At 47.5% G+C, this 27,262-nt stretch overlaps 1 protein-coding gene across 1 annotated transcript; it reads right to left on the reverse strand.

Annotated features, from left to right (window-relative positions):
* On the reverse strand, window positions 1–27,262 carry LOC133358217 (reticulophagy regulator 2-like). Its single transcript, XM_061576461.1, has 10 exons — window positions 27,102–27,262; window positions 26,195–26,301; window positions 20,697–20,727; window positions 16,673–16,799; window positions 14,081–14,165; window positions 12,989–13,126; window positions 8,049–8,137; window positions 5,167–5,308; window positions 3,123–4,083; window positions 1–2,666 (listed from the first exon to the last, which is right to left on the reverse strand). The coding sequence occupies exons 2-10, from the start codon at window positions 26,226–26,228 to the stop codon at window positions 2,660–2,662; spliced, it is 1,614 nt and encodes a 537-aa protein (XP_061432445.1). The 5' UTR covers window positions 26,229–26,301; window positions 27,102–27,262; the 3' UTR covers window positions 1–2,659.

The raw sequence follows: 27,262 nt of genomic DNA on the forward strand, positions 1-27,262 counted from the left end.
CCATGCACGACGGACACAATAATCCCCTGTGGGCTGGTGTAACTAGGTTCCAACCAGTAACATCTGCTCTGAGTAGCTAGTCAGGCTGCATCTTCACGGAATCCACACCACTGAAGCTGTTGCGTGTGACACAAGCGGACTGACGATTTACAAACCGCAGGTTGCCGAGCCCCTGACTTGCGGCAACGCTTCGACAGTCCCCATTGTGTTAGCCGCATATGAAGTCCCTACCACAAGGGAGCGCGCGAAAAACTCGGATTTTCGTTCACGCAATGGCTGGAGGATGAGAGCCTTGCCCAGTGTGCAGTAGCTGGATAAATGGAAGCACCCTCCCCATTCTCTGCTGCCGTGTGCGCATTGTTGGCACGGGCAAGTGCAGTCCCTGCGCATTGTAGAATGCGCACACCGCAAGATGAGTGGTACCTGTACACGTTGAAACGGGCGTGCAATTATTAAAATTCCATTTGAAATATTTTGACTTGATATTTTGCTATTCCAAGTGTAGTCCCGTTTAACAGAAATCCACACACAGTATATAAACCAAATACACTATAACACAACTCTCGCTATGTAACATGTTATATTGTACTGCCACTTTATTTACAAGAGTATAGATTGGGTGGTGTATGTTTCAAACCCCATTGATAGTTATACGTCTGCAATTACAATACAGAGCTGATATTTGCTATGTTCAGTGTGCAACATTTAAGCAGGGGTTGTTTTACTTCATTGGCAAACTGTATACACGTCAACATGCATTGCTGTGTTATGCCACTGTTGGTGCATCTCAGTTGTGTGTGTGTGGGTCACTGTTCGCGTTCCTGGAGTTAAGCGAACGTGGTCACGGTAAGAGTGGTAAATTCATAACCACCTCAACTCAAGGCCACTAAAGGAGTCGTTGTTGTGATGGTGGTGGTGACAGCAGCAGCAGTATCCCCGCATAGGGACATGGCATCTTGCGAGCAACGAAGCAAGGTTTGTGGACGCATTCTGTGCGTGCATAAACACAGCGCTAGCCTTATCTGCAGGCCCTAATTATCTTCATAACGTTACGCTCGTTACGAGCGTTGCAAACACACACGTCGGGGCGGTGACACGGCCCAGCAGCGGGGTGGTCGCCAGCGGTAGCAGAGGATGAAGGTTTGAATCTGGTCAGCCACCCTCGATAACACCGCGGGTGAATTAATGACAGTGTACCAAATGGCGCCAACTTCAGAGTGGGTTAGATGACGTAAATATAAAGGTCCTTAAATTCATCACCACCCGACAGCGAATTTGTAACGTTTATCACGTTAACAAAACGTGCCAATTAGTTACTAGTTCAGCACACCGGTGTGTTGGAGAGTAAAACCACAACATTTACTATTCGACTACAGTGACGTTTCACTGGAAATTACAACCAGCCTCATCAGGCGACAGACAGAGCTTTCCTGACCAATATTATTCCTCTTTTATGGATAATATTGGTCGCGAAAGCCTACGTGTTAAAGATCCTGTTGACGTCAAACGAAAAGAGCAGTAGGTCATCGTGTGCCAGCGGTGCCAGTGGTGCCATGGTCCAAATTTGCCACATTTAGAAAATTAGATCTCAAATATCTTAATTGGGATCACACGCAGCAGCAACATCGCCGTTAACGGTGAAACGACTGCAGACTACGTGTGTGAAACTTTGTGATAGCCTTACGCTATTAGATTTGTGACGATACTATTATTATACACACACACAAGTACATTTTTATACGTGCAAGTGTTAAAATCTTTCCCTTGAAGAAAACTAGCTCAGTGCTGAATGCTTATCAGGGTGGGATGAGACGTGATATTAAGTTATATTCTGGCTTGAAAATATGAACGTCAAAAATCTCGTTTTTGTTAATGTAAGTACAACATAACGCTCACCAAGTTAAAAGTCTTTCCTAGGAGCCAGCAGGAATGCATTTCATATTTTAAGCAGTGACGAAAAATACATGTTTTTTTATCATAAAATTTTAAAACAGCTCAATGAGATGAAACACGGTATCTGATTTATATAGAGAGCTCACAAAAGCTTTGTCTAATTTCTTTACAGATTTTTATTCCCTACGTTTAAAACTAAACTTTTTATTTTACCAGGTAAGGCCCAATGATCTATGTAGCTCTTTTTCAGAAGCGACCCGGCTATCACAAATGATAGCTCAATGAAGTGGCTTATCACGTGGAAACGTATAGCAGCCAAATACTCGTAATGTTCATTATTTTGGAGGAAAAACCAGAGGACTCAGAGAAAAATCCACGCGACCACGGGGGGAGAGACACACAAACTCCAAATATACAGCAGCAGGCGTCAGGGTCAGGATTGAACACACGACCTTCTGTATACCACACGAGGTAGTTAACATCTCCTAGCCACCCCGGAGCCCCATCAATATATATGTTTGTTGCCATTAGTGCCAAGGCTACTTAACGTTTTACGCAGAAGTAAAACACGGGTGTTTAGGAACAACTCCTGCGGACCTCCGGCATGACGAATTGCATGCAGGTCACTCTGGCTAGGCTCTCCACGGCCGCTCGATACGCAACAATATGAATTGCAATTGACGTTAACATAGCGCCGCCGTTACTTTTCCATGTTTCACTTGCGTCGGCGTGGGTTCCCATATTTAGTAGATACAACTCTGGAGATCTACTGCCTGTGTGAGAAAGAGAGAAAGAAAAAAATCAAACACTATAAAGTCCTGCGGTGTTAGACCATAGTGACAACTGTGTGGAAAGCTATGGCAGGGAAGGAATTTTGAAGTGATTTTACTTCGTTGAGAGGGTCACTCGCAAATTTAGTTGCCGAAGTTCTGCTTCAGCAAAGGTGCACAAATATACGTATAAAATAAAAGGCCGACGTTTCAGAGACCTGGCTGTATCAGTGGTATTCCTCTCCCTGTGTTGTGTGAATTCGCCTGCTACTTGTGACCAAACGTGGTATGAAAAAAAGAGGAATAAGAGAGAAAGAGGGAATCATGAGTGGAGACATTCACGGGAGTGGGCGGGGGGCAGGGGGGAGCAGGAGGCGGGGGGGTGGGTGGGGGCAGGGAGGAGCAGGCGGGGTGGGGGGAAGGTAGCGGCGGGATGGCCAGAGCAGTGCCGGACGTCACCCCAGGAAGCCAGAGAAGAAGCCGGTGCTTCCGGTTTCCTCCACGCCGATTCCCGACGACCGCATCTCGGCTCCCAGCCGCTCCACCTCCGACTCATCCACCACCTCAAAGTCGTCCCCCTCGGCGTCTGCCAGAGTGGACAGCGGTACCACTGTGGTGTCCGCTGTTGCCATGGTGTCCGCCTCGTCACTGCCACCCCTGGAAGCTCCCACATTGGCTCGGCCTCCCACCCCGGCGGTACCGCCGGGGACTCCGGCCACGGCCTCACCCCCCTCTCGTCCACGGCTGCTTTCCGGCAACGCCGCGTGGCCCGCAGATTCGGCACCACCACCCATGGCTGCAGAGTTGCCTCCGGCTCCGGCACCGGCTCCGGTTTCCTCTCCGGCTCGGGCTGCCACCGCAGGACTGTCGCCACCTCTCATCGCGGTCAGGATCTCTGGCACCACATCGCCTGGTGATTTGGCGCCGCTTCCTTCTTCAGCGTGCCACGCGCCGATGCTTGCTTCTCCGCCGATTCCGACTCCGGCAATATTTCTTGCGGCGGCAGCAGCACAGCACATTGCTGCGGTGCCGCTCCCGCTTCCTGCGATTTCCCAGCTGTGTTCCTTTACATCGGGAGACTGGGCCTGCGTACCCCGGGGCTCCGCGAACCGCAGGATCTCCTTGGCCATGGCCTCACCCAGCTCTTGGATGGCCACAGGTGGCCGCCGCGGCAGAGGAGGGGCGGTGCTGGCGGCGGTGCCGCCAGAGTCATGCTCATTGAAGTGGGTGTCGTCGAAGCGGAGGGCGGGTGCGGGCGGCATTTCCCCGTGGCGCCCTGCAGCCAACACCTCGGCTGTGCTGGCAGCACGACCACCAGGAGTCCCGGGAGCACCACGACCACCGTGAGCGCCATAGCCGCTCTGCTGCCCCTTTGCCCGGCAGTGGGGCGAGTCCTCCGGGTTGTTTTGTAGATCGAAATCTTCACAGGGAGCAATTCAAGCAAGAGCATTGGTGCAGCATCAATAACAATTGCACGCCTGTTGTTGTTATTATAATTACCATTGTTGCCATGATGTTAGTTTAGACAGGAAAGGCTCGCACCGAGTCTCAAGCCTCTTTTTTTTCAGGAAGATCCCTGTCAAATTTTCACAGCAATGGGGGGGGGGCTCGATGTCGGGTGTCAAAAAATGAAATGTTACGTTGCACAATGATACCCCGGTTTACGTCTCCTCCACCCTTGACGTCATTTCATAAACACGTTGTCGCTTTAACATTAAAATTGCTACCCAATTAGCATCGCCTCAACCACCCCACACACTTAACGTCACTGACAGCATCGTCGTCATCCGCCCTTTGTCGGTATCCGTCACCTCTCAGCCTTCGCCTCCGCCACCACCACTACCCCTGTTAAAACACTTTCGATTGATGTCGTTTCGATATTTGTTGTCGCACCTTCCAGGAATGCATCCCTCCAAAGTCGTAAACCGGGGGTAATACTGAACTCTTTAAAATGAGTGATGGGAAGAATCCAATGAACATGGATAAATTCCATGCGCAACAGGGGGAGGACACGCAAAACTTGACGCAGAGAGGCACCCGAGTGGGTAATCAAACCCAGGATCTTCTTTCTACAAGGCACAAGAGTGACCACTGAGCCGCCACCTTGCTGCCCAGATGATGTAACAGCATATTCCTCCAGTCAAAATAAAACTTTTTTTTAAGTGGGTAAGGTCCATTGAGCTATATACTGTCACTCTTCTACAGAAGCGATCTGACCACAAATGATAGCTCAATGGATTGTCTTATCATCACGTGGAAATTTATAGCAGTCAAATACTCTAAATTCGTGATGCTGATTGTAAATGTGGAGGGGGAAAAACCGGAGGACCCGGATAAAAATCCATGCGACCATGGGCGTCAGGGTTGGGATCATAACCAACGACCTCCTGTATGCCAGGCGAGGTGGTTAACATCTCCGAGCTACCCGCGGCACCCCGTAAGTAAACACTGTGAGAGTGATCCGCAGAAGGACTCTGAGCCAGGCTGAAGAGCGGGAGCAGACCTTCTTGGGAGTGATCGGCGGGCGGTGGAGGGGTGCTGCCTCGGGACAGCGTGAAGCCCTCGCTCTCCAGGATGGAGGCCTCCTCATCGGAGAGCTCCGAGTCTGTGATGGAGAGCGCCAGCGCCGTGCGCTTCACGTCTACCTGGACCATACGCACAGTGGGGGGGGGGGACACACGGTTGGAAGTCTTCTACTCAACGGAAGGGGGGGGGCGTCCCGGTGGCTAGGAGATGTTACATACCTCGCATGGTATACAGGACATGGGTTAAATCCTGACCCTAATATGTATGTTTCGAGTTTGCATCTTCGCTCTCTCTTTTCCCGTCATCACGTGTATTTTTCTCCGGGTACTCCGGTTTTTCCCTCCACGTTAAGAATCAACACGCGTTTAAAATACTTGGCTGTGACTATAAATTCCCACGCAATAAGGCACTTCGTTAAGCTATTGCTTGTGGCCAAGTCACTTCTGAAAAAAGCTAATAGCTCAGTGGACTTTACATGGTAAATAAGATAGTTTAGCTTAAATTTTGATTTAAAGCTTTCGTGACTGCAGGGAGTCATATTCTTGGTTCTTTCGGTAAAGTCTACGTGACTTTACCGAAAGAACCAAGAATATAGTTTAGCTTAGTATAGATGTATATCGCAGCGCCTTATTCTAAGGCACTTGGTTGAAATCATGAGTGGAGTGACAGTTAAGGAGGGGTTTGTGTAGTGATAGTCATAGGGGATGGGGTAGTGATTGGGGTTGGGGTAGCGAGAGGGGTAGTGATAGGGGTTAGGGTAGGCCTGGTCGTAGCTTGAGGGCCGGGGGCAAGCAGTAGCAGTAGGCTGGGAGAGGGCAGAAGAGATGGGGGTTGTTTTATCGGAGGAACAGATGCAGGTTAGTGAAGATGATTATTTTATGTGCATGAAATGAAGCCCATTTATTTAACGTAGCAGATTTTAATATTTTCACGTAGCAGTCTTAGTCTCATCACCGATAACTACAGAGCGATTGGGTTTGCACTGCTGTCTAGCCGAGCTCTGAAGGCTCCGCTCTCAAGACGGATGCCAGCGAAGCGCAAATTTAACTGCGGGGAAGCAGCAGCAGCAGGAGAGTGCAGGGTGGAACACAGAACGACATCGGACTGTTTGAGCAGCCGCTTCATGTGCAGCCTTGCTCTTTTGAGGGATTTCTCAAATCTAATAGAGCAGTGTGATATTAACCCCTTTCCCGATCCGAGGCCGACTGCAAGTTGCAAGGTGGGTTGTCCCGCTCACGGCTTAATTTGGAATGCGCAAGCAGTGAGCATTTTATTTAGAGAAGCGTAGTAGCAGCACCATTGTTTTTAAGGACGTTGTTACTCACCGCAGTGAACCGTAGGGACACGACCGCACTCTACGATAGCTGGCGCAAAAACTGTGCCACAAGCCCTCCCATTGGGCCTTTGACTTCCGATTCTGGAATCGGAAGAAAAACTGATGGCGTACGTGTATGCCATTGGAATGGGAAAGGGTTAAGATCTATGAATTGGATGATTCAACCAAAGTTGGAGCCAGATCAGAGGCAAACCTGGCTGCAATTTTTATCGTTGAGGAGCATAAACCACCATCATCACAACTCCGGTCATCCTCGCTTAGCAGCAGCTGTTGGCGAGCCATGGAACAGAGACGGCTACCGCATTTCGCACTTTCAGATGCGCTTCTGCGGCCATCTGGAACGCCCTTCCTTCGAATATTAGGTAGCCACTCGAACTGTGCATTTTAAATCATCATCTAGATTGACAACTGCTTTTTGTGTTTAGTTTCTTGGCCTTCCCCCACACCTCCGATTAGCATGGTTGGCTACGTATGGTGCCAAAGTAGTTCAACATACAGACACACACACACCGCACCTCTGATTAGAACGGTTGGCTATGTACGGTGCCAAAGTAGTTCAACATACCAATACCCGCCATTCGCCACTAAGTGACGGTGATGTCAACACAGCGCCTGTGCCAGTCGCCCTTTGAGGCCACATGAAGTCTTCTTGGTTCTTTCGGTAGTCACGTAGAAGGGAAGTAATAAAATAATAAAAATAAAACATAAAATAATTCTCACGACGTTTCGGCCACAATGCAAGCAGCCGTCTTCAGGTGAAAACCAGGTCTGTCTGAATGGCCATTCAGACGCTGTCGCCTCGACAGACCTGGTTTTCACCTGAGGACGACTGCTTGCGTTGTGGCCGAAACGTCGTGAGAATTATTTTATTATGTTTTATTTTTATTATTTTATTACTTCCCTTCTACGTGACTTTACCGAAAGAACCAAGAAGATGAATCCCTGCAGTCACGAAAGCTTCAAATCGAAATTTTGCCACATGAAGTGTCAAGGGCTCACTGACAGGAGGTCTCGGGACAGACCCAGGTGCCATGGGTTGGCTGACTGAGATGACTGGTAGATGCACCAGCTGTACCCTTACTGTGCCAACTTGCTGTATTTTAGTCACCCAGTGCTTAGCTCGTTGTTGTGAGCGTCACTCCTCTGCTCTCTGTTGTTGCTGGAGGACGACTGCCTCCAGCTGCCCAGTAGCATCCTTCACGAGCCTCCTCCATACAAGCTGATCTTTACATCTATGGTACCAGTCGTTGGCAAGTCCACTCAGCTCCGCATCAGTCCATCTCTTCTCCAGCCCATGTCATGCCCGTTTAGACCCCTCTATCCTGCTAAATGGAAGCTACTTGGGCATGCGGTGGGGCTGGGCATGCGGGCTACATGACCCAGCCATCGCAGCCTTGCCTGCCAGAGGAGCTCACTTATGGGAACGTGTCCAGATCTTTCAAGGATTGTGTGAGCTCAACATACAGACACACATGCATACATACATCAGTGCGGGCAGCGTAGCTGCTGTCAGAGATGGGTACCTTTGTGCAGTAATTGGACAGTTCTCCCTCGCTGTCACTGTCCGTCTCGGCTGTGGGCTCATTCCCGTCGGTCTTTTCCTTCCGCACACCTGCAGACATTGCAAGCAAAAACGTACAGGAGCCCCGTGTCATTTACTATTTTTATATAATTGTGATTATTATTATGATTGCACTTGTTTCCCCAGGAAAGCACCGCTGAGTATCTCTTGCTCAGGAGGGTCCATGTCAATAGGGAGCCGATTTCGCTACTCCCAAATGAGTAATTTACAATTTTTCAACATTTTAATGTTTGGCCAACACCAGTAACATTGTGTTTTTTAGCTACAGGAGAAAACTGGGGAACCCAGAGGAAAATCACGCAGAGCAGGGTGAGAACATATAAACTCCAAGCAAAGACAAAGATCCTGCATATATCCTGTAACGGACAGTTGGGGCAAGTGCTGTTATCGAGCACTGATGAAGACTGGCATGGCACATGAGGGGGTGGGTGGCCGGCCCCACTCACGGCCGCCTTTGTCTCCCCAGTGGCGATGTTTACACATCGCACCAGTTACTCATTTAGACTGAGTCGACCGAAGGGAGGTCCAGGCCCGGTTCAGATATTCGTCACCGATGTTGACCATGAGCGGGAATCACACTCAGGTCACCAGGTTCATAGCACTTTGCGCTCCTCACTACACCATCACTCCCCATAAAACTGCATATACAACAGCTGCCAATTGCCATTAAGTGGCAGTGACGTGACTGCAGAGCTTGTTTCCAGGCTTGGTGCACCTTGAGGCCACGTGAAGTGTCGAAGGTTTGCTGACAGGAGGTCACGGGACAGACCCAGGTGCCATGGATTGATTGACTGAAATGAGTGGCAGATGCACCGCTTCTGCTTCCCAGCGCCAACTTTCTCTGTTTTAACCACCCGGCGCTCCACTCATTGTTGTGAGTGTTGCTTCTCTCCCCTCTGCTGTTGTTGGAGGGTGACTGCCTCCAACTGCCCAGGAGCATCCTTCACAAGCCTCCTCCATAGAGGCTGATCTTGACACTTAGTATCAGTCATCGGCAAGTCCACGCAGCTCTGCATCCTCCATCTCTTCTCTGGCCCGTGCCGCGCCCGTTTAGCCCCCTCTATCCAGCCAAACAAAATCTGTTTCGGCATGCGGACTACATGACCTATTCAATGCAGCCTCGCCTGCTGAAGGAGGTTGTTGATGGGACTGTCTCCAGAATCTGTAAGCTCATTACACAATCCAGTCTGGTTAAACCAGAATGGGTCATACCAGGCCAGCCTGAATGTTTCAAACTGGCGCAGATGTTTCTTTAAAGGGGTCTAGGTTTCACAAGCATAGAGAAGTGAGGGCATAACTGTGGTTAAGAAGACCTGGAGCTTTGTATGGAGCGACATGCCAGGTAGCTTCCACACAGCATTACGCAGTTAGTGAAACGATAATGCCACTCAACTGCTTCAGAGTGAGACCTCGTCATAAATACACTGTCCAGGTATGGGAACTCCTCCACTCTCTTCACAACTGCCCCATCACTCATATGGAGTTGAGTTTGGTAGAGTGTTGGATGGCACAAAATACCCAGGCAGCTGATTTGTTTTTGTAGGGCTGATGCCGAGGCCCCACCTCTTAGTAGTATGCTCCAGGTTTGGCAGCAGCGCCTCCAACTCCTTTTCAGCGTGGGCAGAAATAACCAAATCATCAGCATACATAATATGGTTGGCCAATAGGGAGCTATGCCTTGACTGTGCCTGGGCATTGATCAGCCTCCCATTGTATCCGTACTAGATGGAAATTCCCATCAAAAAAAATGTAGAAGCCAGAAGACATCCCTGTTGCACCCCAAGGTAAACAGGGAATGGCTCTGAGTCCCGTCCACACAGCTTTATCGGGGCCTACCAACCATCGTGGAGGTCCTTTCTCGAAGACGATGGTACTTTGCAAGCCTACTGGCTATCAACAAAGATTCGTTCATGAAGCCATCCATATATACAGATACAATTTCAACCGAGAGGATGGTTATAAACTCAGCAATCATTGGAAAGATATCATCAACCACTTTGGGTCATGACTTGATTTGTGTTTTCTTGTCAATTACTGAAAGAAAAAAGAATAAGTCTACTGCCAGTAGGCTCACTCAGTTTAATAACCATTGCTACAGTCTACATCATAGACTGCCAATACGCTCACCAGTTTAGAAACCAGGCTATAGTCTACATTATAGACTGCGAGTACACTCACCCAGCTTAATAACCATTGCTACAGTGTACATGATAGACTGCCAGTACACTCACCAAACTTAATAACCAGGCTACAGTCTACATTAGTGTTTTTTTTGTTTATTATTTTATTTTTATTATTTTTATTGACTTTATTTTTTATTATTATTTTTCTATTTACGTGACTTTACCGAAATAACCAAAGGATATGTCCTTAATGATTGTAAGCAGAGGGTCAGGTATCATAGGCGTTGACTAGGTCAATAAAGCAGACAAATAGGTCCTGTTGAACTTCCCTAGACCTCTTGCTGTAGCAGATGGACAAGGAATACGACATCTATGCAAGATGAATCCGTTCTGAAACCACACTGGGGTTCCGCAAGCGTCTCTTCATCTTGCCTGGCAGGACCTTTTCCGGCCTTACACCGAGAAGGAAGATGCCCCTCACTCACTTCAACAACAACAATCACCATTTACCACCAAGTGGCGGTGACGTAACCATGGTGCTTGTGCCATGCTAGGTACACTTTAGGGCCACGTGAAGTGTCGATGGTCGGCTGGCAGGAGGTCAGGGGACAGACCCAGATGTTACGAGTTAACTGACTGGTGGTCTACCACTCACATCACATACAATTCCATACACCCAGCCATCAAATTCACAATGGAGGTGGAAAAGGATGGCAAGTTACCATTCGTGGATGTTTTAATTGAAAAGAGACCAGATGGCTCAATGGAACACACTATCTACAGGAAAGCCACCCATACGGATGCCTACCTAAAACCTTGACTCCCACCACCATCCATCCCAGAAGAATTCCCTCATCAACTCTACACCATAGAGCTCAATGTATTTTCGACCATCACCACCTAGCCAGTGAACTGGAACCCGTACACCAAGCCCTCAAGATGAATGGATATTCAGGCTACACAATCTGTAAAGCTATCACCCCAACCATTGGGAAAGAATCATCTGAGGACCCAATCAAAACCATCACCTTGTCATACATAGCAATTGTCACCAAAAATATTTCCAAAATCATGAGCAAGCACAAGATCCAGGTTCGATTCAACACAGTACATACAATTTGTGATCTGATCCCATCTGTGATGGATGTGATCCCTGACATGCAATACCCCGGCGTCTACAAACTAAGTTGTGTCTGCGGCAGTAGTTACATTGGGGAAACTAAGCGACATGTCTCGGACCGTGTTCGTGAACATAAGGCAGATCTGAAACACGGTGGGACCAATACCTCAGCCGTGGCTGATCATTGTTTTAATGCTGTGGGCACACACGAAATTGATTTCTCTAAGACTTTACAAACCCACTGGCTATCAACAAAGATTCGTTTATGAAGCCATCCAGATATATAAACATAAGACACAATTTCAACCGAGAAGATGGCTACAAACTGAGCAATCATTGGAAGGATGTTATTAACCAGTTTAAGTCATAACTGGCTGTGATGTTCCCAGCCTACCACCTTCCGATGTTAGTTGTTATTTTCGGCTCTCTGATTTTTTACATTAACAGATTACATTTCTCACTAACACAGCTGTCTCGTGCGCCATCCTCAAGGCAGATGCTTTACGATCTCCCATTAACATGCTAATCTCTAACATTAACATAGCCACCTTGGCATGCTCGGCATGGAGGATGCTCGGCGATCTTCCATCAATATGCTCATCTCTCACATTAACATGCTCATCTCTCACATCAACATGCTCATCTCTCACATCAACATGCTCATCTCTCACATCAACATGCTCATCTCTCACATTAACATGCTCATCTCTCACATCAACATGCTCATCTCTCACATCAACATGCTCATCTCTCACATCAACATGCTCATCTCTCACATCAACATGCTCATCTCTCACATCAACATGCTCATCTCTCACATCAACATGCTCATCTCTCACATCAACATAGCCACCTTGGCGCACTCACCGTGGAGAAGGGTCGGCGATCTTGCATTGACATGCTAATTTTTGCCTAGCAACCCTCTGATTGGTGGAAAGCCCACCACCACCACAGTCGCTGCCCACCACTTGCATTGGCATTGGCTGCTGACATTTGGGCTACGCCCATTTCAAACCTTTATAAGCAGTTTTCTTTAGAGGCTAACCCCCCTTTTCCTGAAGACGACCGCTTGTGTTGCGATCGAAATGTAATGTTTTCTGTCTACGTGGCTTTACCGAAAGACCCAAAGAATACTAAACTAATAACTAAACAATTTTTTTATTTTTGGCCAGGTAAGGCCCCACTTAGCTATGTAGCTCTTTTTTCTGAAGTGACCGGACCCCAAATGATAGCTCACCAAAGTGGCTTATTATCATGTGGAAACTTATAGCAGCCAAATACTCTAAACAAGTTGATTCTAAATGTGAAGGTGAAAACCCAGAGGACCCGAACAAAAGTCCACGCGACCATGGGGAGAATATGCAAATTCCAAATATACAGGCATCAGAGTCAGGATCGAACCCATGACCTGCTGCCTACCAGGACCTGCAGAATAGGGCGAGAACGAACTTCACACAGAAAGGTGCCCGTGGTGGTCAATCGAAGCCAGATGCTTCTTGCTGTAAGGTAGGAGTGTCACCACTGTGCCAAAACACAGGAACGCACAAAGGAGTGGCTGGTCCTCGGAGCACCACGTGAGGGCACAGCTGCGCGGCTCGTGTGGCTCAGGCGGCTGGCGGAGAAAGAAGCGAAACTCACGACGCTGCTCGTGGCCGCGGCCCAACATGCCCCCGCGCATGCTGTAGTCCAGCTTCATAAGCACAGGCTCGATCCGGTTGTACATCTTCTGTATGAGCTCGTGGTAGACCACCAGCGGCCACAGCAGCACGCTCGCCACTGCACACACGTCACACAATGTGTCACGCAACGTGTCACCCGCCGGCGGGGGCAGCCCAAGGGGGTCTCGCAAGGTGCCTGCGCCGACCAGTCGTACGTTCGTTATGCAACTAAAATAGATTTTTACATTGTGGATCCTTGGCTCGTGCCTTGCATCATCCAGATTCACGATCACTCGAAGAAACCATTAAACTAAACTATTTTTTATTTTACCAGGTAAGGCCCACGGAGCTATATGGCTCTTTTTCAGAAGCAACCTGGCCACAAATGACAGCCCAATTAATTGGTTTATCATGAGGAAAGTTATAGCAGCCAAATACTCTAAACCCAGGTTGCTGCGAATTCCGGAAGAAAAAACTGGAGGACCCAAAGAAACATCCACGTGACCATGGGAATAACATGCAAACTCCAAATATAAAGGCATCAGAGTTGGGATCAAACTCACGACCCTCCTGCATACCAGGCGAGGTAGTTAATGTCTCTTTAGCTCACCGAGTCGCAGAAATCTTACAGGAGGGCCTGCCATCTTTTTCTCGCAACAGGATAAGATTTTACAGCTGTGTGTAATCCCAATTGAGTCATCTGCAGGTAATTTTTCAGGATTTGTGACATTTGGCCAGTACCGGTTACACTGTGTGGTTTTATCTGTGGGAGGAAACCATGGAACCTGGAGGAAACCCACACAGCACAGAGAGAACATACAAACTCCACGAAGAATGGTGCCTGAGTCATGAACCAGAGGGAGAGGGTGACATGCACACAGACACCAGAGAGGTGACATTGAGAAGACAGCAAAATGTATATTTTTTTACGTGAAGAGAAATAAGACAGAGGAATGTAGGAATGCAAGCAGGAAAGACAAGAGAACACATGATAATGCTTGGCAGTGTGCCCATCTGTACCTCGGCGTCATCTGTTTTGCATGTGGCCACTGTGGGCTTGCGAGGGTCTCACCGATGATGTACGCAATCATGATGCCTGGGACATAGTGGCCCACGATGGCAAATCCCAGGCAGCAGACACACACGCGGGCACAGAACTGCAATGACAAAAATGCAAGGTAAATATCGGTCAAGCATTTTGATTACTGCAAATGTCCACTCTGTAGTGTAATGCCTCTCAGGTGTTTTCAAAGTGAACCAATTCGCTTCCACATGCAAAAATAATGCAGGCGCGTCTCGCTCAACCAAGCGCTCTTTCTACGAGAATTCGCTATGACGAGAAAATGCGAATTTAGAGCAAATTTGTTTGCAAAACAAGCAAAATGTTCACTTAGCAAGCAGGAGGCCGATCAAAAATATGCGTCCAGTCGCGGCAGGGGGCACACGGCAGGGCCGAGGCTGTTTGTTACCCAGCTGTGCTGTGTGCCCACGAGATTGGCCGTGTGGGGGAGGAGAGCCTCGTGGTAGCACTATAATGGGTGAGTTGCTAGGTAGGTTGGGGGAGGGGTGGCAAGGTGTAGGGAGTGGTGGTATAACGGTTAGCGCACGGCGATACAAACCCGGTAACCCGAGTTCAATTCCCGCCCACGGTCGACACCACCGACTATTATCTGATCCAGTGTTGGGCCTCCCCCCTAGGTTGACTCAAATGAGCACCTGATGCTGTGTGTAAACATCACCACGAGGGAGACAAAGGCAGCCGTGCGTGGTGCTGGTCACCCACCCCCTCATGTGCCGTGCCGGCCTTCACAGGTGCTCGCTAACCGCACTTGCCCCAACAGTCCGTTAAGACTGTACAGAGGGGATCCTGCACTGTGGTTCTTCACGTGTGGTAAGTGCTACATTTGATGTTTTATGACTTAATAAAAAATATAATTTGTATTTAACGCGTGAAATAAATTGTTCAACAGTGGAAAATTTCGGGGATGAATTGCAGTGCCAGTCTTTAACATAGGAGGGAGTTGATGGAAAAATGACGATCGGTTTATAGGTTTTTGCTTCCCCTGAGCAACTTTGGTGGAACGCATCTCGCTCGTGAAGCGAGACACGCCCGTAGAAACTCTCGGGGCCTAAGTTGTGCCTTTTCTGCAAAAAAGCAAGCACTAGTTTCCTCTGTAAAGACCACACGCAAAGTTCAACTGTGTCTGTCCAATGCTCGCTGCATTGGCTACCGGTTGCAGAATGAATACATTGTAAGGTCGTGCTCATTACACACAAAGTGCTTGCCAGAAATGAACCACAATACCTCGCTAATCTGGTCACGGAGCATAAACCATCACTTAAACTCCGGCCATTGGCGCAGCGGCTTTTGGCTAGCCATCGAACAAAGACAGTCACTGGCATCGCACAATTCCAGATGAGCTTCTGCGGCCATCTGGAACACTCTTCCTTCCAATATTAGGAGGCCACTTGAGCGATGCACTTTTAAATCATCTAATTTGAAAACGAATTTCTTAAAAACTGCTTTTTGTGTTTAGTTTGTTGTCCTTCCCCCGCACCTCCGATTAGCACGGTTGGTTACGTACAGTGCTAAAGAAGTTTAACATACATACATATTACATATGTAGTGACATCCAACACAGTAATCTTTATTTCTTTCAGCATGAGACACACGTGGTCTTCAAGGATTCTCTCCACTCCAAGCGTCCTGAACTCTCCTCGCTTCCCCTTTATATATATCCCTAAAGCCCATTTCCTGAAGGTTCCTTGACCTTCCGTTTTCCCCCCAGCCAATCACCTTCCACTTTACCTAACGGATTCCAACCATCCACCCTGTTAATCATTTCTGTTTCCTGCTTTCTACATTTTGTATTTTTCCTCCAATTCCCTTCAATTCCCTGCTTCTAACCAATCGCCTTTCAAGCCCATTAAGTACCAATCAGAGAGCCTGTCCGTGTCATGCATGCCGTGTCCATAACGTCGAGTGAGTATTTTTACCAGCAAGCCGAAGTTTGATTCCCCGTCACGGCTAGCGTCAGTGGTAAGTGATATCGGAACCGCTACACATACATTAAAATGACCATGCAAGAGCAAAAGACATCCTGTTTTAAACAAGTCCATTCGAAGCAACACTGAACTGCTGCGAGATGTTCCTCTGACATGTGATGGACGTATCCCACTTTGCACCACGCGTACTCTGTGAATTCCTTGAAGGGAGGAGCCGAGAACCGGCTGTGCTGTGCTAAGAACTGGAGTTTCCAGATACACAGTCCCCGAGATACGAACATCCATACTTACGAACATCCGCACTTACAAACGAATCCGCAATAAGACGTTATTATATTCAACCATCCGACTTGCAACGTCCGGTCGTACTTACGACCCGAACCGCGGAACTATTTTGTTTGGTGGAGCGATCTTCCGCGAGATGTAATGATTCTCAGCATTGCGTGTGGTGCACAATGACAGTGAGCCATTCCACTTAAGGGAAGTGTTCTGTTTTATTTACTATACAGAATTTATTACAGTGTCGCATGCAAATGAACAATAGTTATTTTTATAAATGAGTTTAACAATGCTTTCGTACATTTTATAACACTGACCGTGCGTACAATTAAACACGGAGTTCTATGTGCCGTGTGTGCCGTGCGTGCCGTGCGCCCACCCGGTCGGGGTGCTGGGCTCGGTAGAGCGCGAGGTCGACGCAATAGGCTGTGAGGCTCTCCCAGCACTCGGCCAGACTGCGGCACAGCTCCGGGAGGCTCAGCAGCTTGGGCTGTGCCCCCGCCCAGCTGCAGAGCGTCCAGGACACACACACACAGCAGCAGCAGCAACCATCAACAACAACAATCCCTGCACTAGGCCTGCAACCATTAACACGCTCCACCGTGATGAGATTTTGTTGAGGAAATCAGGAGGATCCTGTACCATCTCAATCGAGTAATTTTCATGTAAATTTCGGCATTGGGATGTTTGGCCACTACCGGTTACATTGGGGTGCCATGGTCGCCGGATGTTAACGACCACACCTGGTATACAGGAGGTTGCGGATTCAATCTCAAGTCTGACGACTGTATATTTTGAGTTTGCATGTTCTCCCTGTGGTCACGTGGATTTTTCTCTGGGTGTTCTGGTTTTTCTCTCCACATCTAGTAACACAGTATTTGTCGGCTATACATTTCCACATAAGCCAATTTTTGGGCTATCATTTGTGGCCTGGTCGCTTCTGAAAAAGAGCTATATAGCTCAGTGGGCCTTGCCTGGTAAACGAACAATAGTTTGGTTTAGTTTATTGCGTGTGCGTTTTCTTTTTAGCGGTGGGAAACAAATTGTTGCACCCAAATACATTTCACGGCAAACAGGGGGAGAACATAAAAAAAAACTCCACGCAGAACTGTACCAGAGTCGGGTATCAAACCCTGACCCCTCCTGATGTGAGACACGAGTGTTACCGCTGCGCTGCCACCCTGCTGCCCAAGTCAAGTGTTGATTCAATTCGAGAATCAATTATATTTTAACATTATTGTGAATCAGTTTAATACGTAGGCTTTCGCGACCAATATCATCCATAAGAGGTTTTTGGGTTAGTTAAAGTTATTTTGATTTCTTTCAATTTCGATAGATTCTCTAATTAGTCTTGGCCAGTAGTAGCTAGTTTTGCACGAAACTTCAACATTATCAAAATCAATTGAGTGTCGTTCGGATAGCTACCGTCTTAATGTTGCGTGGAAGCGAATCATCAAATAACACATTATTGAAATGCATGCCTACAAAGAGCAGCGTACTTCAATAGGGATTACCGTTGGTAGGGCTATTTTAATAAACACAATAGACAGGAAGTACAAGTTCAAAGGGCTTACACAATGTACACGCATAATGTACGTTGCATCAGTAATCCTGCCCCCCCACCCCCACATTGTGCAAGAGCGCAGAAGGGTAGTCAACACATCTACGCCTCTATATAAGGAACGAAACAGGTGGACTTGTCCACAAATCTGGCTGTCGCCTGATGAAGCTAGTTGTAATTATTGGCGAAACGTCGTACTCAGATTGTAAATGTTGTGGCTTGGCTCTCCAACACACCGGTGTGCTGTACTAGTGACGAATTCAAATGTTCGGTTTACGTGACAACCATTACTAGTTGACTGTGTCGGGTGGTGGCGGGTTTTAACGACACATTTATATATTTGCGCGATCTAACCCAAAAGCTCTATTATGGATTATTGTGAATGTAGTGACCACACAATGCCCAGCACACACAGGGTAAATGAATAAAACATCCTCTTAGGTTTTTTCGATAAAGTCACGTAGGTAAAAAAATAAAATTAAAAAAATAATAATAGAAATTAAATAAAATAATAAATCACGACGTTTCGGAGGCAACACAAGTCTCCATCATCAGGTGGGACCGTCACAGCTAGATTTGCTGTATCAAGTGAGGCAAAGATTCCAAGATACAAGTTCTTAAATACAAGTTAAGGGGGGAGGAGGGAGGGAGGGGCTTATCTGAATGTGGTAGTCAATGAATGGAACGTATTGGGAGGGGGTGGGGCTAAAAAAAGAGTGAATAGCAAAAGTGTGGTCACCCCGTGGTGCCCTTATAAAACTCAACGTTTAACCTACTCACGCCGGCTTGTGCCCGCCCTCACAGTCGGCCATATTTGCGGAATACACCACGCCGCCGTTGACCCTGGCCATTGACCGAGCAACAAAACGTTCCTACCAGCTCCCTCCGCAGCAGGAATGGGTTTATTTCAGCATGTGGCATCGTAGCTACAGATTTGGCCGGGGCTGCGAGCAACCCACAGATGCCAGACGTGCCATAGGTGCCGCCAGCGTATGCCGTCACGTCTAACATGCAACCGGAAAAGTTTGCGTTGGGCATTTAAGTCGCCATCGACAGATTTAGCACATCTCTTGTAATGCCCCATAATCTGATGCTAAGGCTCTTAATGTTGACGTCACACCAACGGTGTTCCTGACGTTACTGTATTGTTAAAAACACAGGGTCGCCCGTGAAAGGGACTCGTATTTTTCACACCACGTTGCTGTGAATTTTCGTGGCACGGTTGGCTACGTACGGCACAAAGGAAGTTCAACATACGTACATAATTACAACTGGATGGAGTGGTGGTGCAGCGGTTAGAAAATTGTGCAAAGAGCCGAGCAATCTGGGTTTGAATTCCAGCCACAGCAGAGGTCGCAAACGGGTTTTGATTCCTTACCCGTACCCAGCCGCACCAGGGTCGCAAACGGGTACCCGTACCCGTACCTGGCCGGGTATGGGTAGCCGGGTATCGGGTAGGGTACGGGTATCGGGTACCCGATTGCGACCTCTGAGCCACAGTTAACAGCAGTGAAGAGTGATATCTAAACTGGTGCCAGGCACTCCAACTCTCCATCCCCCGTCAACAATCTGCACTGAAGTATGTTCAAACAACAACCGCAAACAACATGGCATGAGCAGGCCTTAATTTACAATGTTTTGACATATGACTGTAAATCATTGTTATAAATTACAACCCTCAGGCAATAGATTACAAAAGCAGCTGGGCAGGATTTGGTTTTTACTTAAAATGAAGAGGGTTGGGCATAGATCAGGGCTGGGTATACATCAGGGCTGGGTATACATCAGGGCTGGGCATAAATGAGGTGGCTGTAGGACTATTGGATTACCGTACTGAAATGACAGTGGACATCCAAGATTAAAATTAGGGGCTTCTGAATTATGTACAGTTTCACGCATAGTAAGGTTGTCACAGCCTGACCATAAATTAGTCATACAAATCTGGGTGGTAGGGTGTCACAGTGCCAACACTTGTGCCTCACAGCATGTGGGGTCTCGGTTGTGTGTGGAGTGTGTATGCTCTCCCCCTGTTCTGTATGGGTTTCCTCGGGGTTCTCCGGTTTCCTCTCATAGCTAAAAAAAACACATGGCCGAGCATCCTGAAGCTGAAAAATTACCTGCAGGTTACTCACTCGAATATAGACAAAGCAATGTCGCCCTCCTATTCCGAAAACTTGGCAGGACCCCTCTTGAAAAAGTATTGAGACTCCTGGTGAATGTATGTATGTTGAGCTTCTTTTGCACTCTAAAGAGCCAACCATGCTCATTGGAGGTGCGTGGGAAGGACACCAAACTCTGGGTCTCTATGTGAGTCTATGGGTCTCTGTGTGAGTCTATGTATTTAAGTTTAACTTATTTTGCACCCTCCATAGCCAACCATGCTAATTGGAGGTGCGGGGGAAGGACAACAAACTAAACACAAAAATAGTTCTAAAGAAATTCGTTTTCAATCCAGATTTAAAATAAGATGAATGCAAATAAATAGATAACAAGTGGCTTTACACTCAGAGAACATATTCAGCAGCAAGACTGAGGGTGAACCACTTCCCGGTCCGTGCATCCTAGTGGTTATGAAAGACGGAACCTCAAATGAAATCTGCTCTATGACGTCAATTCCAGGACCTTTCAGAAAATTATCTGTGGCTCTATTGTTTGCCAGAGTTTCTGGGGTAAAACGTGACTTAATTATGTTTAGATGTCATAACAGCATTAGGCAAATCTCCACAACAGATGCAACATGTACTCACGCTCATAACAAGCTCCCCATGGCCTGGCCAACTTTCAACCCCAGTCTCTGAACCAATCTTGTGAATATACACAGCACATTTAACATCATACATACCCTTCAGTGTCACTGGTATCCGTCCACTGATCTGAAACAAAAACAAAATCATAACTTCAGTTGAATATTACTTAAGAATGACATAGAATGGCTGGTGCACCTGATCATGCATATTCTTTGGGTCTTTCGGTAAAGTCACGTAGATAGGTTCAAAGAAAATAACAAAAAACTACAACGTTTCGATCGCAACACAAGCGGTCGTCATTAGGAAAAGGGCATTAGCCTCTAAAAGAAAACTGTTTATAAAGGTTTTAAATGGGCGTAGCCCAAGTGTCATCAGCATGGGCGGGGCAGCTAATGTTAATCTAAGTGATGGTACTCGTAGAGGGCAACCACGGCACTGGTGGTGGGTTTCCACCAATTAAAGGGCTGCCAAGTAATAATTGCACTTCGCTTTACACACTCACACTGTTGACGGTTGAGGTTGCTGCGAGAGGTGATGGTACTCGTAGAGGTCCACGACGGCACTGGGAGTGGGCTTCCACCAATAAAGGGCTACTGCGAGTGGTGATGGTAGTAGTGGACAGTGATGGTCCCAGTGGTGGGCTTCCACCAATTAAAGGGCTGCCAGGTCTAAAATGAAAACATTATAACCAGTTATGACTTAAACTGGTTTATAACATCCTTCCAGTGATTGCTGAGTTTGTACCCATCTTCTCGGTTGAAATTGTGTCTATGTCTGTATATATGGATGACTTCATGAACGAATCTTTGTTGATAGCCAGTGGATTTGCAAAGTACCTTCGTCTTAGAAAAATAAATTTAGTATGAGCCCACCGCATTAAAACAATGATCAGCCACGGCCGAGGTATTGGTCCTACCCTGTTTCAGATTTCTCTACCAACCAGTTTAAGTCATAACTGGCTATGTTTCCATTTTAGACCTGGCAGCCCTTTATTGGTGGAAATCCACCACCAGCGCCGTGGTTGCCCTCTACGAGTACCATCACTTCCATTAACATTAGCTGCCCCGCCCATGCTGATGACATTTGGGCTATGCCCATTTCAAACCTTGAAATAAACCACTGCGACTACAATCTGGAACTTGTGTCTTCTTTATTGTTTATTCACTCCTTCACAGCTGGACAGCTCCGCGCACTCTCTGACACGGCTGCACTCCTGTCCCCGCGCGGTTAAGTGTTCTCTCGCGCCAGCTCGCTCACAACCTCTCCTGCGTGCCGCTGACAAGACGGCTCGCTGGGAGAAAGCCTCCGGCCCGCCACGTGGCCGCTGGCGTTCCAGAGACCCGCGACGTGGTCCCGCTCTCTGACTCCACACACTCACTTATAAGTTGAAACGGAGAGCCTACGTCACCAAGCCCCGCCTACAGCCACGCCCTCTCACGACCCTTCAAGATGGTTACTTCCCCAGAGCCTTTAAGCTCCGCCCCTAACTTCGGCTCATCCCTCTGAATGGGTGATGGCCCCAAGCGGCGGAGCCTATCCCACTGATCGGCGATCGGCGGTGAACTCTCGTATTACACCTTTATAAACAGTTTGCCTTTAGAGGCTAACCCCTTTTTCCTGATGACCACCGCTTGTGTTGCGATCAAAATGTCTTAGTTTTTTGTTATTTTATTTGAACCTATCAACGTGATTTTTACCGACAGACCCAAGGAATATGAATTCCTGCAGTCACGAAAGCTTTAAGTCAAGATTTCCCACAGTATATTGGACAGTAGTCCCTCGGTTAACAGTTTTATCAGTTTAGGGTTTTGTGGTTAACGTTTCGCCTCCCATAGAGACTCCATGGTTTCGACTAACGTTAACTTTGTGATTAACAGTAATGTTTACGTTATGCACGACGACGCCAATTTCAGCCAATTTGAGTGCTCGTAAGTGGGGCTGACACACACCTTTAGCCAATCAGCGACGGCCACCTTTGAGCGTTTAGACCTTGACTGGCTTTGTTTACAATACGGTTTCTGTTTTGGCAGTGGAAACGGCTCTCCGTTTCAACTTATAAGTGAATTCAATTAACAGTTATTTCGGTGAACAATAGTTTTCATGAAATAGATTAAAAACATTAACCGAGGTACTGTATACTACCTACAATTGTGGGGAGCGACAGTTAACACGCTATGGACCTGGCAACCTGAGTGACTCTTAGTTCCAGCGAACACGAATCCAGAGTGACATCTGCACCTTTCCTGGAACCCACTTCACCAAGTAGCACTGACCAGCATGGTAAAAATTGGTAAAAAAAACTGCATGACTGACAAGGTGTGACATGGCCTTCATCCAGGATTGGACTGACGAAGGATTGAAATAAATTACAATTTATTTCCAGAAAGATTACAAAAAAAACCCTGGTATGTGACTATGGTTACTCTGCTAAATTTACATGGATACTGATATGGAGTCGTCGATCCCTACACAAAGAGACTCAATAACAAGCAGGCCTTATTCTGAAATGTGCAGTCCCCCATCAAACAAAAATTCGGCGGCTGAATTTAGACCGCAACCATATCGTTTTACAGCCTTGGAGATCACGCATTAACATATTTCACCGAACCCTAACAGTGTCAACTTCCCATAAACAACGCAGAGCCAAACTCCAGCCTCGGGTGCCCTATGTGTCCCGACCTACCGTTAAACGACATCAGCACGTTTGGATCTCGACACAAATCCCCCCCACCCCCTTCTGATAGCACATGCTTCATGAAGCGTGCGTTCACGTTAATACAACTTTGAGCGATGTTGTATAATCCTATGTATTCAAGCAGTGGGCGGAGGCTCGCATTTGTAATTGGCGAGATGTTAAATACCTTGCCTGGTATACAGGAGGTCATAGGTTCGATCACGACCCTGCCGCCTGTTGCATATTTTAAGTTTGCATGTTTGTTCTCCCCGTGCTTGCGTGGATTTTTCTCCAAGTCCTCCGGTTTTTCTCTCCACATTTACAAACATGCCTTTAAAGTATTTGACTGCTATAAACTTCCACATGATCTTCTTGGTTTTTTCGGTAAAGTCACGTACTTTACCGAAAAAACCAAGAAGATGAATCCCTGCAGTCACGAAAGCTTTAAATCGAAACTTCCACATGATGTTAAGCAATTCATTGGGCTAGCAATTGTGGCCAGGTTGCTTCTGAAAGAGAGCTATATAGCTCAGTAGGCTATACCTGGTAAAATAAAAAATTGTTTAGTTTAAAAAGTATGTATGTTGAACTTATTTCACACCGTACGTAACCAACCGTGCTAATCGGAGGTGCGGGGGAAGGAAAACAAATTTAATACAAAAAGCTGTTTTCAATCTATATGATTTAAGAGCGCATAGCTCCAGTGGCTTCCTAATATCGGAAGAGTGTTCCAGACGGCCGCAGAAGTGCATCCAAAAGCGCGTGATGCGGTGACCAACTTTGTTTGATAGCTAGCCAAAAGATGCTATGAGGATGACCGGAGTTCGCTCGTGTAGGTTCTGCGATTGAACTCGCATTATATTGGGCCCTGTCACGTCACGAAACGTCTAAGATGGCAAATCCCTGACTGGCTATGTACAGTGCGAAAGAAGTTCAACATACATACATACAAGGTAACTCAACACCAGGCTTGGCGATGAGCATTAGCTTGCTAGTTAGCAAGCAATGATTTATTTGCGAGTAATTTGTGGGTAATTTTTATAATTTAAACCGAGATTGACATTGTATGTTTGTTTTTAGTTACAGGGGGGAAACTGGGAGAACCCTGCAGTATAGAAAATGGGGGAGAACGTACAAGTTCCACACCAGAAAGGTGCCGAAACCAAGAATCGAACCCAGGAAATTCTTGCCGTGAGGCACGAGTGTTGCCACTGTGCTGCCCCAACCCCTCCGGGGCAGTGGTGTTGGGCGACCTGCGTCCCGCGGAGCCCCTCCTGGTTGTGGCCTGGTCTCGGTGTGTCTAGGGGTGATGGCATCATGATGAGTGCACAGGCACGGTGTTAAGCTTGCGGCCCACTGAGGTGAGGGAGGACTGCGTGTGTGGCCCAATGACTAGTGTAGGTTGCCCATCACTGCTCTACACTAGACACTGTCCTTGAAGTTGATTGGTCCACACCCGAGACAGCTTTTCTTAGAGCCTAGTCTCCATTGGTGTTGGACCAGATGACGCCAAAAGGCGTACAACTCAAAGACAGTGCACTATCAGAGTATGTCTTTGAGTTGTACGCCTTTTGGCGTCATCTGGTCCAACACCAATGGAGACTAGGCTCTAAGAAAAGCTGTCTCGGGTGTGGACCAATCTACTTCAAGGACAGTGCATATCATTATCATCATCATAGTTGTTTCTTTTTGTTTGCATTTTGACTGCTTGTGTTGTGGTTATTGCAAACATGATGCCTTGTATAAAGGTGTCAGTTTTTGTACCAGTTGAAAGGGTAAAAACCTATTACTACACTTTATGCACATTACACTGCGCTATACACTACACCAGTGGTGAGCGATCCCCCCTCCTCGTGGTGGCCTGGTCTCGGTGTGTCTAGGGGTGATGCGTGGGGTCACGATGAGTGTACAAGCGCGATGTCGAGCTTGCGGCCTACTGAGGTGAGGGAGGGCCGCTCGTGTGGTCCTTAGCTAGTCTAGGTGGCCCATCACTGCTCGAGGTACACGCTTCAGTTTTCTCTGACGTGAAAAACTCTTCCCGAAAAAACGAATCCATCAAACATCCAAAGAGGGTGGGGGGGGGGGCTTGTGAAATAATCTCGAGATTTAGTGAGGTGCGGGATAAGTTAGACGATTACAGCATTATGTACCACGTGCATGCGTACGTGCACACACGTTTTAGCATAGAACAACCACTTTTGACTTTAAATAATGGTAGTCACCCGTTGGTTCTTTTGGTGAAGTCACGTAGAAAGAAAATGAATTAAATAATAGAATACGACTTTTCGATTGCAACACAAGCAACCATCATCAGGTAGAACAAACATTTGAGAGAGACACAAAACACAGACACGGAGACACACACACAGAGACACACAACATAGACACACAGAGACCCAATGCCTCTGTGTCGAGGCCTTAAATAGAGAGAGGGAGGGGGATGGGGCCCAATGCCTCGACACAGAGGCATTGGGTCTCTGTGTGTCTATGTTGTGTGTTTCTGTGTGTCTGTGTTGTCTTTCTCTGCTTGTGTGTCTGTCTGTGTCTCCGTGTCTGTGTTTTGTCTCTCTCTCAAATTTAGTTCTACCTGATGACGGGTGCTTGTGTTGCAATCGAAACGTCGTATTCTATAATTTAATTTATTTTCTTTCTACGTGACTTTATCTAAAGAACCAAAGAGTAATTCCTGCAGTCACGAAAGCTTCAAATCAAGTTTAATGGTAGTCACTTAATCTACCCTTTGGGGTTACTAAAATTAGTTTTCACTGATGTGGATGTTCAGTCAACTGAAATACATTCATACCAATTAATGTTACTAACTTAGCTTCAAGATTAAACAGCAGCTTATTTGGGAATGCTGGAATACAAATCTGAACAGTAAATAAGCATTAACCTAATGTGTTTCTGTTGTCAACTTGCCTTTGAATCCTGGGTGCTTAAAATGTATCCACATTTGCAGCCAGACCAACGCCAAGAGAGAGATGGCCAGCAAGAAGTAGAGCCTCAGAGGTGTGGTTGATAGTAACCTTCACACACACACACAGACAGTGGGGCAAGTGCTGTCAGCAGTGGCCGACAAGGGCCTTCATTCCAGGCACACGAGTGGCTGGTAGTGTCGACGCTTCACACACACACAGTGGGGCAAGGTGTTGTCAGCAGTGGCCGACAAGGGCTGTCCAGGCAGACGAGTGGCTCGTAGCGTCGACCTGTCAACCCACTGCTCTCTACGCCAAGTGGCCAAGTGGCAAACGTGTTGCTCAATCACCAAGCAACCCAACTTTTAGACGTGTAATGTAACTCCACTCAAACATTAAAACCCCCCCACGGATGCCACCTGGCAGGATTATGGACCCCAGCGCATGTGTAATGAGCGACTTCCATGACACGTCGTGTAGAGGGTACTCTTCTTTATTCCACATACGGCACGGCACAGGCCAACATTATCGGCGTCCTCTCCAGGTACACACTTAGATGTTACGTTCTACAGACTACAAATAAAAATATCCCCCGTGTAGCCTTAACAGACTGTAGGGGCAAGTGCTGTTAGCGAGCACCTATGAAGGCCGGAACGGTACACGAGGGGGTGGGTGGCCAGCACCACGCCCGACCGCCTTTGTCTCCCTAGCGGCGATGTTTACACACCGCACCAGGTACTCATTTGAGGCTGAGTCGACCTAGGGGAGGCCCAGGACCGGTTCAGATAATTGATACTGATGTTTGCCGTGAGCGGGAATCGAACCCAGGTCGCCAGGTTTGTAGTGCAGCGCGCTAACCGCTACACTACCGCTCCCCACAATCTACAGACTACACAGACGGTTGAACACACGGCTGGTTCCGTCCGCTCCCGGTCTCGTCGCTGGCTGACGGCGTGCCGGGGAGGGCGGTGGAGCTCCGCAGGAGATCCGCCACGTGGCCGAACGACGGAGAGAGATGACTGCGAGCAGCGGCGCAGTCCGGACCCAAGACTTCACACACTGACCTCGAGTC

The sequence above is a fragment of the Lethenteron reissneri genome, chromosome 61, assembly GCF_015708825.2.
Source record: "Lethenteron reissneri isolate LAM-NWPU_2019-01 chromosome 61, ASM1570882v1, whole genome shotgun sequence".
Taxonomy (NCBI): Eukaryota; Metazoa; Chordata; class Hyperoartia; order Petromyzontiformes; family Petromyzontidae; genus Lethenteron; species Lethenteron reissneri.

Excerpts from the sequence above, each read along its gene's own strand:
- LOC133358217 (XM_061576461.1), bottom strand. The coding sequence starts at position 26,228 with ATGTGGATACATTTTAAGCACCCAGGATTCAAAG. Across the intron at positions 16,800-20,696 it reads GATACCAGTGACACTGAAGG|CTGGGCGGGGGCACAGCCCA; the intron begins GTATGTATGATG and ends GACGCTCTGCAG. Across the intron at positions 8,138-12,988 it reads CCGCGGCCACGAGCAGCGTC|GTGTGCGGAAGGAAAAGACC; the intron begins GTGAGTTTCGCT and ends CAATGTCTGCAG.